A 16,309-nucleotide genomic window follows, 5' to 3' on the forward strand; every position below is an offset into this window, starting at 1 on the left:
TAATGTGTGAGTGCATCTTATTATCAACTCTACAGGAGCTACAGGCCTCTGCTGTGCTGGTTTAGGTTGGAGGGTGGTGTTGGGGGGTGTCGATGGGCAACCCTCATCAGACTCAGCCTGAGGAGGAGAGGGGGCGGAGGTTTTAGCACAATCTGCTCACCACCTGCTCGGTGGAGGAGGCTTTACTCGTTTCATACCTCACTCTCTCTTTACCACACAGCACACAAACACAGATCACCGAGGTGTGTCTGCTCAGAGCACACAGTTAATGCAGCATCCCCCACCCAGCCTCTTTCTGAAGGCTGAATGAGCCATAGCATGACTGGAGTGATGACTGCACACACGGACCGTGCTCAAAAAAACAAACACCTGCTTCCTGTCTTGCTGCACATGCTCAGTAGGCCCCCAGGGGAGCGCTGTGTGTCTGCCCTGCTGCCGCTGTGTGGACTGAGCTGTTCCTCATTAGGACCCGTCTGACATCAGTGATGGCTTCAGTACAACATGTGTGCTGGATGAAACGACTCAATCGTAAACACTGAACCAGCACAATCTGTGTTACCTCTGCATACCTCCAAGCTTCTGGAAGATTCCACCCACAGACTCTTAAACTGCTGCAGCTGATCCTAAAAAATGGGCCTGTGAGAGAGTCAAAATTACCCTCACCTCCACATCTACAAAAAGCGCAAACACTGCTCATTTTAACTGATTCCTTCAGAGAAATCTCCACTCTCTGAAAACACAGCTTCTCAATGCAAAACCTGTTTTGCCAGAGTATCAATTTTCAGGTTCATATTGTAATGAAATCAATGGCAGACAATTGATGTATGGAAGGTAGGAAATCAATCGAAAAACATAGAGTCAAAATGGTCACTAATAATGTTAAGTAAGTCTGAAACTATCATTTCAATAAATCATTTCATCCATAAATTGGCACAGAATAGTTAAATATGTCTGTAACAAGTTCCCAGAGTCCATGTTGACATGTTTGAATAGCTTGTATTGCCCGACCAACGTTGCAAAACCCTTATCAATTGATCAATTATCAAAATAATTGTTGTTCCTGTAGACTAATCAATTAATTGACTGTTTATTTCAGCTCTAATGGGAACTATATGTAATTTGTAGCTAATGGATTTAAAAAAGAAAAATGCAAAACCACCAGTGTGGTCAATGAAATGACTGAGCATCTGGATCACAGCCAACTAGCAGATCAAATCTGCTCATATCACAACATCTGATGCATCTACTTCTTACGTCTTTAGCTACAAAAAGAGGTTCTGCAGGTTTATCAGAAGGGACTATTTGCCTGCAGTTTATACACAACAGACAGCATAAAATGTGTGACAAGATCTGTGAGGATCTGATGCTGCTTCCTGGTGGCATAGTAAGCTTGTGGCATTGTGCTCTTTGCTGGTGAGTATGTGTGTATGATACAACAGCTACAATGCTGCATGTGTCAGTATCACTGTGATGGACCCCGTGGAATAGCAGGGAAGTTCACAGCAGGAATCTCAAATAGCAGGGAGCCGACTCTCCACCGAAGACATAAAAAGAACAAAGCCCAGCCTATGGTACATAACTGATATGGTTAGATGGCGGGTGGAATACAAATGGAGGCTTCACAAAATCATCAGCCGCCGTTTCGTTCTAATATTCTGTTTGTGTTCGATTTTCCATCGAGGGACTTTCACCAAAGTGTTTCCTGACATTTTTATTCATACCCAGCAGCCCCTGTGACATGTGGCTGGGGAGATGAGTCACCGAAACACATCTCATTTACTGTACGATGCAATCTTGTATCGCACATACACCTGGGCCACACATCTCACTGCCACCACCACCACCACCATCATCACTACCAGAGAGGGCAGGGGAGAAAGTAAACAGGAAGGTGTCTGTTTGGTGCTACACACTAGTGTGTGCAATCTGTTATTAGTGTGGGCTGACTCTCATTCATTACTGTATTAAAGGCAACATGCCAATATACACTATCCACCTGTAGTACTAGAGTATATATCACTATAAGCATTGATAATGCAATGTAAAATTATGTATACCTTGATAGATTTTATAAATTTTTCCAACCCCTATTAGGGGTGTAACAATGCTGGATCGATATATCAATTCAATGATCAACGATCTAATTTCATTGATGCAAAATGAAAATATCGATACATATCATCATCTCATACGCCTTTATTCTGAAAATTCTCACTTTATATTTGTTCTTATTATTAAAAGAATAGATTGTTTTTAATTTAAATGTCTGAAAGAGGCCAGTAATAAAGTTGTCAAACCATATTTTAGTTGCTTTTTGTGAGTTGATATGAATGTAATGTTAAACATGCATATGATATTGTCTCATATTGATTGCAGGCCCCTGAATTGAATCAAATTAAAATCATATCGTGGCAGATTTTGTGATATCAGTAAATATCGTCATTGTCCAAAGAACAGATATAATGTCATATTGTGACGAAACTAGTGATTTACACCCCTAACCCATATGTAGCACATGTATATTAACACTGCTAACTCAGAACTGGAACAAAAGATGACACTAAAATCAATATATAAATAATTCCTAGAAGAAAGAGTACTTTGTTTTGGTGTCCATCCACAGTCCTGAGCTGATCAGAATAACCCTTCTACATTTCAGAAACATTTGATTTAAGATTGAGGTTTAATGTTACTTAAAATCTTTTTCAAACTAGGTCAAGAATCAAGTCACGCTTAAACCTCCTACTGGTTCGGTGTTTTGACGTTCGTCCTGGAGCATAAACCTAGTGTAGGGGACATTATTTATTTGCACAGCGTTTGTTCTGCGTCTTTAACTGTTTCCATGTGAGGCAGAGCAGATTATGTGATCTTGATGCTTTGCACCATGAGAATAAAACCCACAAAGGATCTTTGTGAACTCACTCCACTGTTTTTACTGTTTGGTGGTTCTGTGCAGTTGGAGCTGTCCACCTGCTCAAGGTGCTGAAACAAACACAGACCGAAACGAACAAACCAGATAAACTAGATCCATGGACAAAGGCATGACTACGCATGATTCTCTCAACGTGCCACTTTCTATCATCCGTATAGGTTTGATGCTGTACAAGTACATAATATCCATCTCCTTACTGCAAGCTCTTTTTTCAATCTCAGCTTGGAGTCTCCTGAAATATTAATATCCGTGTAATACTTGAAGATGACCAGCATTCATTTGCTCTATATTCTTGGGAGACTTACTGTGCACTCTTCCTTTTGAAGTGTTGGATCAATTTTTAAAGTGATAGCGCACTGAAAATCTTTTGATTATTAAACTCAATACAAGTAAACTCCTGAGCACTATCAGCACTTCATAGACCTTCATCGGGAGGAAAAATAGTATGCTTAAGTCACAGACTGAACAAGCCAATCAAGAAGTCAAACCACAAACACCTGAGTCAATTACACTTTCAATAAAATACATTCATTTACTATTATGCATGGGTTTATGCAGGAATTATCAAAAACTCACCACCTGTTTGATTAAAAGGTTGTGGTAATCTTGATCATGACAGTTCCAAGAGATTCCAATGATGACCAGTTTTAAAAGCTACTAACTTTTCACTGTCACATTTCAAAAATACAGGGATTGATATACTCCAACGAGTCACTTAAAAACCATGACCAGGACTTTCTCTGAAATCCTTCTTAAAATGGCTTAGACATTACTCATCTTCAAAAGCACAACAACTCCTGCCTGGAGCCTGGAAACATGACAGATCTCTCTAATTAATGAACAACACTAATCGTCATCATCAATATCATTCATCTTCAGAATGGTGTGTGTACGTCATTAAAATCCATTTAAGTGCCATATATCACTTTCAACAATAAGCTCTTTTTACACATTAAATTATTATTTTTTTCGCAGTCTCACTACATGGCATGACATATTCTTCAGCATGCTGCCATGCTGCAAATGTTATGCACAAGTAACCCACTAAAATGTCAAAAACCCCATTAGAAATCTGGCATTTCAAAGGCCACTCCCCTTCATCACAGTCAGGTGCAAATGGCAGGAGAGTTGTAAATATAGCATACTATGGAGTCTGTCCTCGGGATCTACATATGACAAGACTATAAATAAAAGATTCAACTAAAACTGATTTGTGTATTTTCAAAAACATCATTATATAAACAACTATGACCTCAGTTCACCTCAAGAATATCTTCGAAGATCTTATTTTTGGAGGCAACAGAGCCAGTAAGTCAGGTGTTAAAACCTGCTGAATATGCAGCAGGATTAGCATGGATTCAACAGGTCAAACTACTTGCTCACTTGACCAATAAAGGCTTTGTTGTCTGTGTAAATCCAACAGAACAACAACAACAACAACAACAACAAAGAGAAGATAGCATGGTCACAGCATGGTTGGAAGCCTAATCCCTCATGTAGCCTATTTTTTTTATTTTTTCCAATTGGGAGTAAATAATGCTCTTTAATTCCCACCCACATTGACTTGATGAGGAACAATAGGTGTTGTACTGAGGAGGTCTGTTTTGGGTGTAATAGTCTGACACGTTGCCAGAAACATCTTCATCCTAACCAACCAATAACAACACCGTGCCATGATGCAGGGAGCTTTTCAACCTTTAGATTTCACTTAATTTTAAAATCATAATTGAAAGAAAATGTGTTTCTCTCTCTAAGCAGACACATTTCATCGACTCAGTGTCTCCCCTCTTACTGCAGCACCCACAACACACCACCTTCCTCCTCCTCCTCCTCCTCCTCCTCCAGCAGCTCTGTAACTTGATGGAAACGATTGCGCCATAAATAGCTGCAATAAACCTCTCGTTTAGTCCACGTTTAGATCACCACATGGATTACATGCCTTTTTAAATAACACATTCACACGGCTCACCTCAGAAAGCTTCCTGATCGCTGCAGTCTGCTGGTGATGATGGGAGTGCTGCTGCAGCTGCTGTGTGTTTTTTTTCCTCCAGTACTAAGAAACAAGAGAAACTCCCACCTACTCAGGGGCCGTCTGACAATTAAACACCTGCCTGCCTGGAAGGCTGCTAAGGGACTGTCAAGTAATGCTTTTTTTATTTTTAGGATATACAATTGATTATTATATAATTATCTGTCATAATTTATTATGTAATTATTTTGCTGATGAAATGATTATGTATGTTTTTAAAGTTAAAAGATACCAGCAGAATGGTTGAGGCAAACACGAGGTGAGCAAAGTGTAGATTTGTAGAAAAACATAATAAATCCATAACACTAATCTGACAGACTAAAAGGTAACATAATTGAGGACACATTGCCACCTACTGGAAAATTGTCTTTCATGCATTGTCCCAACCTACAGTCTTATTTTAAACAAAGCTATTTTCTAAACTACCCAACAGTAAGCTTATGTAAATTAGTTCAAATGAGCCAAATACAACAGTAAAGCCCTACTTACACATTAATGCATTGATATTAATATCAACATAATAAAGACCTTTTTATGCAATGATTTATTTGAAGTATTTTGTAGTAGTAGGCTACATTTATTTAAAGTATTTTAGAATATTTTGCTAATAATACTTGTGTACTTTTACCTATTTGAAACTTTTAGTCTACTTGTAATGAAGTATTTTTTAAAGTAGGCTACATTTATATAGATTATTTAAAGAATATTTTGCTAATAATTATTGTGTACCTTTACCTGAGTGACACTTTTAGCCTACTTGTAATAAAGTATTTCTAAAGTAGGGTATTTAAAGTATTTTAGAATATGTTGATAATTATACATGTGTACTTTTACCTAAGTGACGCTATTAGTCTACCTGTAATTAAGTATTTTTTAAAGTAGGCTACATTTATTTAAAGTATTTTAGAATATGTTGCTAATAATATTTGTGTACTTTTTCTTAAGTGACACTTTTAGCCTACTTGTAATTAAGTATTTTTAAAGTAGGCTACATTTATATAGATTATTTAAAGAATATTTTGCTAATAATTATTGTGTACCTTTACCTGAGTGACACTTTTAGCCTACTTGTAATAAAGTATTTCTAAAGTAGGGTATTTAAAGTATTTTAGAATATGTTGATAATAATACTTGTGCACTTTTACCTAAGTGACACTTTTAGCCTACTTGTAATAAAGTATTTCTAAAGTAGGGTATTTAAAGTATTTTAGAATATGTTGATAATTATACATGTGTACTTTTACCTAAGTGACGCTATTAGTCTACCTGTAATTAAGTATTTTTTAAAGTAGGCTACATTTATTTAAAGTATTTTAGAATATGTTGCTAATAATACTCGTGTACTTTTTCTTAAGTGACACTTTTAGCCTACTTGTAATTAAGTATTTTTAAAGTAGGCTACATTTATATAGATTATTTAAAGAATATTTTGCTAATAATTATTGTGTACTTTTACCTGAGTGACACTTTTAGCCTACTTGTAATGACATTTTTTTTTTTTTCAAGTAGGCTACATTTATATAAAGTATTTTAGAATATGTTGCTAGACAATAAAGCTTTCTATTCTATTCTAAACCATCCAATTAAAAGGCAGGAAAGCTTAAGAAAGAAAAAAACAGACGCATCCAGGCCAACAGGTGGCGGTAGACAAAGGAGCAGACACCCCAATAATGAATAAAAAAAGGAGGTGGATGTGGCTCAACACCTTCTGATGCGTTTGAATGAACGTGCTGAGCTGTGAGCTGTGAGCTGTGAGCTGTGAGCCGAGGCTCTGTGGTGCTGAAAGGACAGCTCCTCTCCTCTGACTACTGCAGGTAGGCAGCAGCCTGGACACACACACACACACCATCACCATCACCATCACCATCACCATGACTGTTTTAATACGTCGTCATGGAAATTAAATGATTGACGCCATCACTGGCACCTGTCTCATCTGTTTCCTGAAGAAAACAAAAAAAAAAATAGTCCTTGTGATAGTCCTTGATTGGTGCTTTCTGTCATCTAGGGCATTCATCGGCCTATAGAGCTAAATGCTTGTAAAGACACTGTTTTTATTCTGTGGGAGCACCTTTCTTCATTCCTTGTGTGCTTTGCTTCTCTGTGATTTGCACATCTATGAGTTACTGTAGGTTACAGAGAAAAGGGTGAGATATTCTTGGTATTCTCAATGGCCCCTTAGAGTCCCTAGACCCTACTTTGGAGAGAAATTAGTTTTTTTTTCTCAGCAGCAGCAGCAGCAGCAGACTTCTCTTTACTAAATGAGCAGCACAGATCACACTAGATTTTTATTATCTATCTGGCCCTAATAGGAGCTGTGCTACATTCACCAAGATGCTTCATGTAAATAATTCTCTGTAATCTGCTAATTTCATTTCATTTTTTCATTTCATTTCAAAATTTATTTCGAACATGTAGAATACAAAAATAAAGAAAAAGAGAATGATCATACCAACAAGTGGACAGTCAGAAAGAAGTAGTATTTACATACAATTAAAAGCATGAGAAAAATAAATAGTCAAACACTTGAATTTCTAATTTCCATCAAAACTGTTAATCTGTTAGAGCAAATAAGAAAAGAGCATAGTGTTATAATAGAGGATAGACTTCATACATTCATACAACAATTATTTGCTATTTTATGATGTTATTTTATGTTCTAAAAAGTATTAAATCATATTTTTTTAGATTTTCTTTCTTTTGATGATGTCATGGTCAATAGGTCTCAGTTGGAGCATGTTTTTTTTTTTATACCTAGACAAGACAGAATATATTTTGTTATCCTATAACTTTTAATTTTTCATAGTAAACCTTTAAAATGGAGATTTATTTTGTGTCAAACTGCTGCTACATAATCCTCTGAGCCAGTTGTCGAAAACGTTTCTGCTAACATTCTGCTTCCTGTGTCTTCACTCTCACACAGATATGTTCACCAGGATGTTAAAACTGAGGCTCCTCAATGCTGTAGCACCTGCCTACTTCTTCATGGCTACAGTAGTCACCTTCATCTTTCACTTCTGCTTCTTCATCCCAACAATCTTCCCAAACCCGGATACATCACTGAGTGGGTCCACAACTCTTCACACAGTTGTCTTCCTTTTCCTGATGTTCAACGCACTGGGAAATTACATAATGACTATTAAATATCCGGCTGAAAGCGCCAACGAGACTGTGGTTCCAGTGTGTTCGGCCCACTGCTCGGACAAAGTGGACGCACACTACCTCCTGAACAATCGCCACTTCTGCAAACTGTGTAAGAAAGTTATCCTCAAGAGGGACCACCACTGCTTTTTCACTGGAAACTGCATTGGCAACAAAAACATGCGTTACTTCATCATGTTCTGCATCTACACATCGTGCACCTGTTTGTACTCTTTGGTTCTTGGTGTGGCCTTTCTAACGGTGGAGTACTCCATCTCTTTTGAGAACCCGCTGACCTTCCTGACTCTTCTCCCCCTCTCCACTAGTTACTTCTTCACGGGTGAGTTGTGTTATTACTCCAATTAAAGATGATAATTCAAGATACATGTTGCCTTCCTGAGAATTCAATGTTTCCTTCTTAATTCTCCCCCCACAGGAACAATCTCAGGTTTGCAGCTGTTCCTGGTGCTGATGCTGTATGTGTGGCTGGGCATCGGCCTGGTCTGTGCAGGCTTCTGTCTCCAGCAGGTGCTGCTGGTGGCCCGGGGACAGACCTGGTGTCAGATGCAGAGGGGGCAGCTTGTGGAGAACCGCAGCCCCTGGAGAAACAACCTTAAGGATGTGTTTGGTACCCGCTGGATCCTTGGCCTTATCCTGCCTGTGCAGACAGAGGAGACGTGCTCCGAAGACACGGATGCACAAAAGCAAGACTGAGTGATAACCACGTGTCATATCAATAGCTACCAATAGGTCACACAAGCAGCACAAGTTGTAGAAAATGCTTTCTTGGGATCCATGTGGTGATTGATTTTAAATAGTTAGCTGTTAGCACACATTCCTTTAAGGACAGGAGCCATATATCAATGTGAAACCTTTTAATATATAAGTGTATCCTTTAAGTTAGTAGCTTTTGACAAGGCAATATTAAGACTAATAAGTTGGTCGTTTGGGACATCCAGCAGTTTTACATGCGCTACTACACGCTTGCATCAAATTATAAAGATGGCTTAGTTTGCATAGGTGCATGCATTCACAGCTTCGCATTTTGGTATCATGCTATTGATTTGAACACCTGCGCCACGCGGTGCTCTGAGATTACCAATCAAGTGTGTTGTTCTTCCACACTTCCTTGCAGGATGCTACAATGTGACATTCAGGAAACTTACGGTAGTTTTTACAACAATAATTTACTTTGACGTTAAGGGCTAGCAGACAAGGAAACTACAGTATGTGACTAAACAGCATAAACTGCCGGGCTTGATGCCATTGTTCTGACAATAAACTGTCACATGTTGAGCCTGATTTCTCCTCAAATGAATGTGACTCAGACAGTACAGTGATATGCTCCTTTATAAGAATGGGTGGGGGAAATGTGAAGATGATTACCATATTATTATCCAGGGTATTATTCACAATGTGCCATAAACATGTCTTATATACTTACAGATGACCCCAAAGAGGAGGTATTCACTACACTGCGATAACAATAGGGCCCTCTGTATAACAATAGTAAGGACTTTTCACTGTTATGCTGCTGCTACAGCTACTGACATATTCAACATCGTGTCAAAGATGTTTTGGATTTCAATAAATATACTTTTTAGAGCTATTTTGTCTATTCCTGTTATACCAATAAACGTATTGAAATCACAACAAGCAGTCACTCTTTGTTTTTCAAAACTACACATTCTGAGGTAGGAGAGAGAAATAAATGACTGAGAGGAAATGGTCTTCAAACAGAGTTTTATGATTATTAGTCAAAGTGACATTTGCTAAAGAAACGACACAGAAAGCACTTTTCACAATAACAGGAAAAAAGCCATCTCTGAATAGTAATCTTAAAATATTTTTTGTAACCCTACTTTTGCCCTTTTACAACCAAGGCTAATATGATTATTTCTTAGTTTTACAACCACTCATGATTAGAAATTATTGCAACAATAGTATATTGTTTCTAAAATAAATAATACAACAGTTAACCTCGACTCAACATTTAAAACTGAACCATTTATGACTTCACTTGTCTTCATGCTATTCTTTCTACATCAAGTCTGAACATACTGCCTAGCCAGGGCTTGATTTGTTTTGTTTCAGATAAGAATATTAAATCTTTGGAGACCTTTAAGTACATTCAACTTTCTTCCACATGAAGTTCACAAATCTAAGATGCTCAAGCATTGATATGAAGTGCAAACATGAACATATCCAAAAAGGCACAGGCACCCAGATAAACATTTATATTCACATTGTTTTATCAGGACAGAAATGCTCATTTAGGGATACAGGTTGTAACATCTTGTCTAAAAAAGTTGTCAGTAATCTTATAACTAAAGTGCAAGAGTTTAAATATGAAACTAGTTGCCGTTTCTTTGCCTTGAAATTTCAATTAATACATAACACTAAGCTTAAGCAGCAGGAATGAACATGGCAGCAACATACTGTATGCAAAGTCAAGAGAAAAATATATGGCTACAGCACTTCACTTGCTACAGTTTAAGCTTTCGCAAATGCCTACGTAGTTCTTAAAGACATCGTTTGAAAAAAGGAACTTGCTTTACCAGTGAACTGGCTAACTCGTTATAATGTGCTTGGTTTGTTTATCTTATTCACACAGCTTTAGTCTTGGTCAGAAACATTATTACAAATAAATAATACTGACACACAAAATTATATAAAAAAACATAACAATGTTATGGTTTTGCCAGCCCTCTGAACTCTCACTGTGAGCTATCCAGCTGTTGTTTGAGCCTAAAAGCCGTTAGTATATACACTTCCTCACAAAGGAGGCATCTGCTCAGTCACATTCATTTACCATCCAATTTAAAAATATCGTCAATTCAAAAAGACATTGTCCTGTTGATTCAAGATCTCAGTAAAATGGAAATTGAAACACAGGCCACATGTATCCACACTGAGTTTAAAAATGATGCGTGTATTTTCCCTACAGCAATCACATTCAGGGCATTTACAAGGAATTAACCCTATGTGCCCTCACATGTGATGTATACATGCTTTTTATGCAATTAGAATTTCAAACTTTAGAAGCCATAGCCCTATTGCAAGTGATACTTGCTATTTTGAAACAACAGACGCAAGAAAATTCATTATAGGCAAGGGTTTGAAATGTAAGCATGCTTCTTAACTCCCACTTAGTATCCATGTGCTTCAGCTTCATCTTAGACCAGCAGTTCTGAATGTTAAGATGATTTGTACGATTTGTCCTGATAAAAGCGTGAAAGTATATACTTTAGTTTAGTTATTGTTTGTTTATTTATAATGCTATATACTGAATTGATTATTTCACACGAAGACTGCTTATATCGTAAAGATTTGAGATATATGTTTTCACATTCAATAAATCATCTTGTGACCCCCTGATTGAGAACCGCTGGTCATGTCCATCGATATATTACGCCAGGACTCTCTGAGCTTTAGCTCCACATTGCTCCTTGTCTCGGTGCTGCAGAGAGAGCTGCAGTTTAGTCCAGAGCTGCGGGTCCCCGCTGCTCTGAGCCTCCAGCAGCAGAGCCGTTTGCTCCTGAAGCTGCTGCAGCTGGCCTTGGGTGCGCTTATTCTCCTTGATCAGCTGCTTTGTGCGCATGGTGATCCCCAGCAAGCCAGATTTGTGAAGAATGTTGTAGGTATTGCTGAAACGTTTCAGTTTGTTACCGTCCATCGAGAGTGCGTCGTCCTGGTCAGCATCCATCATGTTATTGTCAATATCTGTCCTGAATTCATCTGTGCAGGGGAGCAGAGGGCTGCTCCCTGCCAGCGGGGAGAGAGGCTTGTCACCGAGTTGCTCCTGACTCTCAGCTTCCTCCGATTGGCTGTTTGCTGCTTCAAAGTTTGAGATGGGTTTCATTGTAGTCTGCAGTGCTGGCTGCGGGCTGGGCGAGCTGTGGAGCCTGTGGCCGTGGTGGTGCCTCTTCTTTCGCTGGTCATATCCTGACGTTGAACTCACCCTCACCTTTGAGGATCCCACCCTCTTAGTGGGCGCATCCGCTGGGTGTGGTGCGATTCTGGGATATGATTTGAGGATGGGCAAGTAGCTTTTTGATTGTCGGATATTTTCAGGGCCAGTCGTTGAGGAGCTGCTGCTGCTACCATTTGATACCATGGGTTGAAGAAGAACCACCTGTGACTGAGGCATCACTTCCAAGGGTGAAGGAAAGCCCCACTGGTTCTCTGCTGGAGCCATCGAGGATGGCTAGAGAGAAAAAAACAAATGTAAATATCATGCTATACCTATAGTATAATACCTCTGTTATATAACTTATTAAATACAAGGAGAATATATAAAATGAAAAAATAAAACAGTGCAATATAAGTATCCATTAAAAATAACAGTCAAATTACTATATACATGAAGACACACATTTGCACTCTCTTAGCCGAAGGTAATTTCACCCTGAATTGACAGTAAAGCCCTGGATTAGTGTTAGGCAGAAGCAGACATAGGGTACTATCACATCAGGGACCCGGGCCCGGATCCGAGTACACATGTCCCCAAAGTTCCGTTTGTTTGACTAGTGTGAACGCTCCGTACCGTACCCGGGCACAGTTCGTTGATCCGTGATACGGATCAAACGTACCTAATATGAAAACGCCCATAGATTGCTGTATTTTACCTGCTTTAAGACAAAGTTATTCATGATGATCATTGGCGAGAGTCCAGCGTATGAGCCTCCCGTCACAGCCACCTGCGGACCAGTCGGGTCCTGGCCGACTATCGACCCATTCCTTCCTGCATCTTCAGAGTCAGTCAGATCGACTGTACTGAGGTACTCAGAGCTGGTATCTGAGGAGGAGGAGACACAGCATATGGGTTTAGTCATGTTTAAAAGCAACGTATTCACCTTTCTATTGTACACAGTACGTGGGGCAGAATATTAGTATTATGAAAACAGTGTCAAATGTAGATAAGCCTCTCCAGAGCGTCTGGAAAAGGATACCATCAACATGATGAGGAGGGCTTAACCAAATCCAGGTCAGCCTTCATAGTGCTTACATAGAAAATGTGACCTAGATCCCTATATTTGATCTAGGTTGATCTTGTTAATGACTTGATAGTCATTTTTTTTCCAAACAGGGAAATGCTAATTAAACAGGTACACCCAGTTCACAACACATGCCACACTGACAACCGTGTTATGATACCACATACAATTGGACAAACACAAAACTCAAAGGTGTGTAACTGTAGAGAAACGTAACGGAATCAAACCTGAGAAGCCTGAATCTCTCTCCAGGTCAGCCTGGGATGCTCCAAGGTGTGTTGCCCTGGTGAATGACGGGGTCCTGTGTCTGTCGGGTCTACTGAAACTGCTCATGTTTGTCTCTTCTGGAAAAAATGGAGAGTTGAAAGGTAACTGACAAGATCAAAATAGGGCTTTGACAGAGTTCAATTTGCTTTCGCCTAGACTTCAGGGTATGTAATAATAGCAAAAGGACAAGACTATAGGTTGGTTAGCACCCAGTATGGACTCCAATTGAGACTGATCAAATTAAGAGACACAGTCAACTTGTAACCATAAAATCGCTTGTGCAATATTTACACTCAGGGTATGAAATTAACCTTTTTCCTTACCTGCCATTGTGGCAGGTCACTGAACATTTCGACTGGCCATTACATTGTTTTTGTCTGCCACTTCTGAAATCTAGGTAGAACGCTTTAAAATTGTAAACACTGAGTCAGTGGTACCAGACCGTAGAATTTTGGAATATATCATGCAACCTTAATCCATGACTATATTTAATTTAGGCTTTAGAGTTGCTTTTTAAAAATAATGTTTCTTAATATAAAGAAAACCTGTCTGCCATGGTGGCAAGTGACCTGAAATTTTTACCTGCCACTGCCAACATTTACCCTGTATTTGGCAGGTGGCAGGTGCTCATTTCTTTCCCTGTTTACACTGCATTACTTTTTATTACTAGATTTTAGTTTCTTGATGGCAGGGAATAGTTCAACTCAGATGGTTGTGAAGGACTGAATTACTATTCAGTCTGTCCTTACATTAATTATCTAAAAGTAGCTTGGTACTGATGGGTCAGTAGGTCCGTACCATCAATACAACACTATACTATACTACATATATATATATATATATACTACTATACTACAATGAACAGTAAGCTTTTAAGCCAGTACCTTGTGTTAGTATTGTAACTTTACAAAACATCATTGTATTGCGTTTCTAACATTATTGTCGACCTCATTTACAGGCAAAAGTTGTGTCCATTTATTGAATTGAGCTTGAGGTATATTATAGGGCCTGTCAACCCCACACAACCAGGCGATTACAGTGCTACTGAGACATTTTCAACATTTCCCAAAATGGCTTTAAGTATGTTAAAGAAAAAAGACAGTCAACTTGTAACCATAAAACAGCTTGTGCAATATTTACACTGCATTACTTTTTATTACTACATTTTAGTGTCTTGATGGCAGGGAATAGTTCAACTCAGTTGGTTGTGAAGGACTGAATTAGTATTCAGTCTGTCCTTACATTAATTATCTAAAAGTAGCTTGGTACTGATGGGTCAGTAGGTCAGTACCATCAATACTACTGTCTTACTGAGACTGCTACTTTAAATTGTTTGTGTACTGACTACAATGAACAGCACGCTTTAAGCCAGTACGTTGTGCTAGTATTGTTACATAAAGTAACAAAACATTATTGTATTGTAATGTTTCTAACATTTTGTCGACCTCATTTACAGGGAAAAGTTGTGTCCATTTATTGAACTGAGCTTGACGTTTATAGAGATAACTCCTATTCAAATAAACAAAATAATGGATCACTGATTGATGATGAGGCACCAGGGACTTGTACAAAAAGACTTTTACCTCCTAATAAGGATGTTAAATGTCAGAGTTTATTTTCTTGCTCTCTTGATTTTGGAGCATATTTATATTTTTGTAATTTTATTTACATAATGGATAGAGTTTGAATCAGACTCCTTTTTTTGATGGATTTTATTATAGGGCCTGTCACCCCCACACAGCCAGTCTATTACAGTGCTACTGAGACATTTTCAACATTTCCCAAAATGGCTTTAAGTATGTTAAAGAAAAAAGACAAAGTCAACTTGTAACCATAAAACAGCTTGTGCAATATTTACACTCCATTACTTTTTATTACTACATTTTAGTGTCTTGATGGCAGGGAATAGTTCAACTCAGTTGGTTGTGAAGGACTGAATTAGTATTCAGTCTGTCCTTACATTAATTATCTAAAAGTAGCTTGGTACTGATGGGTCAGTAGGTCAGTACCATCAATACTACTGTCTTACTGAGACTGCTACTTTAAATTGTTTGTGTACTGACTACAATGAACAGCACGCTTTAAGCCAGTACGTTGTGCTAGTATTGTTACATAAAGTAACGTTACAAAACATTATGTTTCTAACATTTTGTCGACCTCATTTACAGGGAAAAGTTGTGTCCATTTATTGAACTGAGCTTGACGTTTATAGAGATAACTCCTATTCAAATAAACAAAATAATGGATCACTGATTGATGATGAGGCACCAGGGACTTGTACAAAAAGACTTTTACCTCCTAATAAGGATGTTAAATGTCAGAGTTTATTTTCTTGCTCTCTTGACACATGCTTTTCAACATTTCCAACAATAAATATCATGAGGTGTGAGTCTGATCTGTCTATTTATAACTTCCTAATGCAACTAACGGTGTAACATTAGATAGCCAGCTTACACCAGTTGTTTACACACAAATCACTTAGCAACACTTAGCAACAGTTAGCGTTCATTTTAAAGTAATTTGCCAAACACTGGTTACATTAAACTAGTTTAGACAACTACACTACTGAAACTGACCACATCTGAGTAAGCGTTGAATACATAATCAACGCTAGGTGTTGTGTGTCTCCTCTGTCTCTCTGTTTACTGCCCTGCGCTGTTAGCTCAGTTAGCTCAGTTAGGTAGCTTGGTAACCCTAGCTACCGTAGCTTCTGCTTAGCAACCAGCTCATCACGACACTATTCATGCTATTTGGCTAAAAAGTATTATTTTTTTGCAAACCTTACCAAAACGCCCTTTTCCTTGAAAACAAATATCCGTTTATAGATTCATCCAAGATCAGCTATAGTGTGTTTTTATTCCTATAAAACGTTATTAGCTGTGTCTAGTTTCTGCTGCTGCTTCTTCTTCTCTCTGAGGTTTAACGGTAGATGGCATCCTTCAT

The 16,309-nt window shown here is 38.4% G+C and overlaps 3 protein-coding genes across 3 annotated transcripts in view; 1 reads left to right on the forward strand and 2 right to left on the reverse strand.

The window, feature by feature from the left end:
• tmem63c (transmembrane protein 63C) overlaps positions 1-5,241 on the reverse strand; it is a 31,035-nt gene extending 25,794 nt beyond the window's left edge. The window contains exon 1 of the mRNA XM_037746903.1: positions 4,902-5,241. The gene's annotated coding sequence lies outside the window, so the exon portion shown is untranslated. The remainder of the gene's footprint in view (positions 1-4,901) is intronic.
• Positions 5,242-6,598: 1,357 nt separating this feature from the next.
• Positions 6,599-9,707, forward strand: zdhhc22 (zinc finger DHHC-type palmitoyltransferase 22). The gene is made up of 3 exons (XM_037747103.1): positions 6,599-6,775; positions 7,885-8,442; positions 8,539-9,707. Exons 2-3 carry the CDS (start codon positions 7,887-7,889, stop codon positions 8,814-8,816), a joined length of 834 nt encoding a protein of 277 aa, XP_037603031.1. The 5' UTR covers positions 6,599-6,775; positions 7,885-7,886; the 3' UTR covers positions 8,817-9,707.
• A 121-nt stretch (positions 9,708-9,828) lies between these two features.
• cipca (CLOCK-interacting pacemaker a) lies at positions 9,829-16,309 on the reverse strand. Its single transcript, XM_037747102.1, has 4 exons — positions 16,152-16,309; positions 13,327-13,443; positions 12,731-12,900; positions 9,829-12,309 (listed from the first exon to the last, which is right to left on the reverse strand). Exons 2-4 carry the CDS (start codon positions 13,430-13,432, stop codon positions 11,512-11,514), a joined length of 1,074 nt encoding a protein of 357 aa, XP_037603030.1. The 5' UTR covers positions 13,433-13,443; positions 16,152-16,309; the 3' UTR covers positions 9,829-11,511.

This window comes from Sebastes umbrosus, chromosome 16, assembly GCF_015220745.1.
Source record: "Sebastes umbrosus isolate fSebUmb1 chromosome 16, fSebUmb1.pri, whole genome shotgun sequence".
NCBI lineage: Eukaryota > Metazoa > Chordata > Actinopteri > Perciformes > Sebastidae > Sebastes > Sebastes umbrosus.

What these genes read in the sequence shown, in the direction of transcription:
- zdhhc22 (XM_037747103.1), top strand. Translation starts at nt 7,887, where the DNA reads ATGTTCACCAGGATGTTAAAACTGAGGCTCCTCAATGCTGTAGCACCT. An exon ending in CACTAGTTACTTCTTCACGG is followed by an intron (nt 8,443 to 8,538) that starts GTGAGTTGTGTT and finishes CTCCCCCCACAG; the next exon opens with GAACAATCTCAGGTTTGCAG.
- cipca (XM_037747102.1), bottom strand. Translation starts at nt 13,432, where the DNA reads ATGAGCAGTTTCAGTAGACCCGACAGACACAGGACCCCGTCATTCACC. An exon ending in GAGAGATTCAGGCTTCTCAG is followed by an intron (nt 12,901 to 13,326) that starts GTTTGATTCCGT and finishes CCTCCTCCTCAG; the next exon opens with ATACCAGCTCTGAGTACCTC. An exon ending in ATAACTTTGTCTTAAAGCAG is followed by an intron (nt 12,310 to 12,730) that starts GTAAAATACAGC and finishes TTTTCTCTCTAG; the next exon opens with CCATCCTCGATGGCTCCAGC.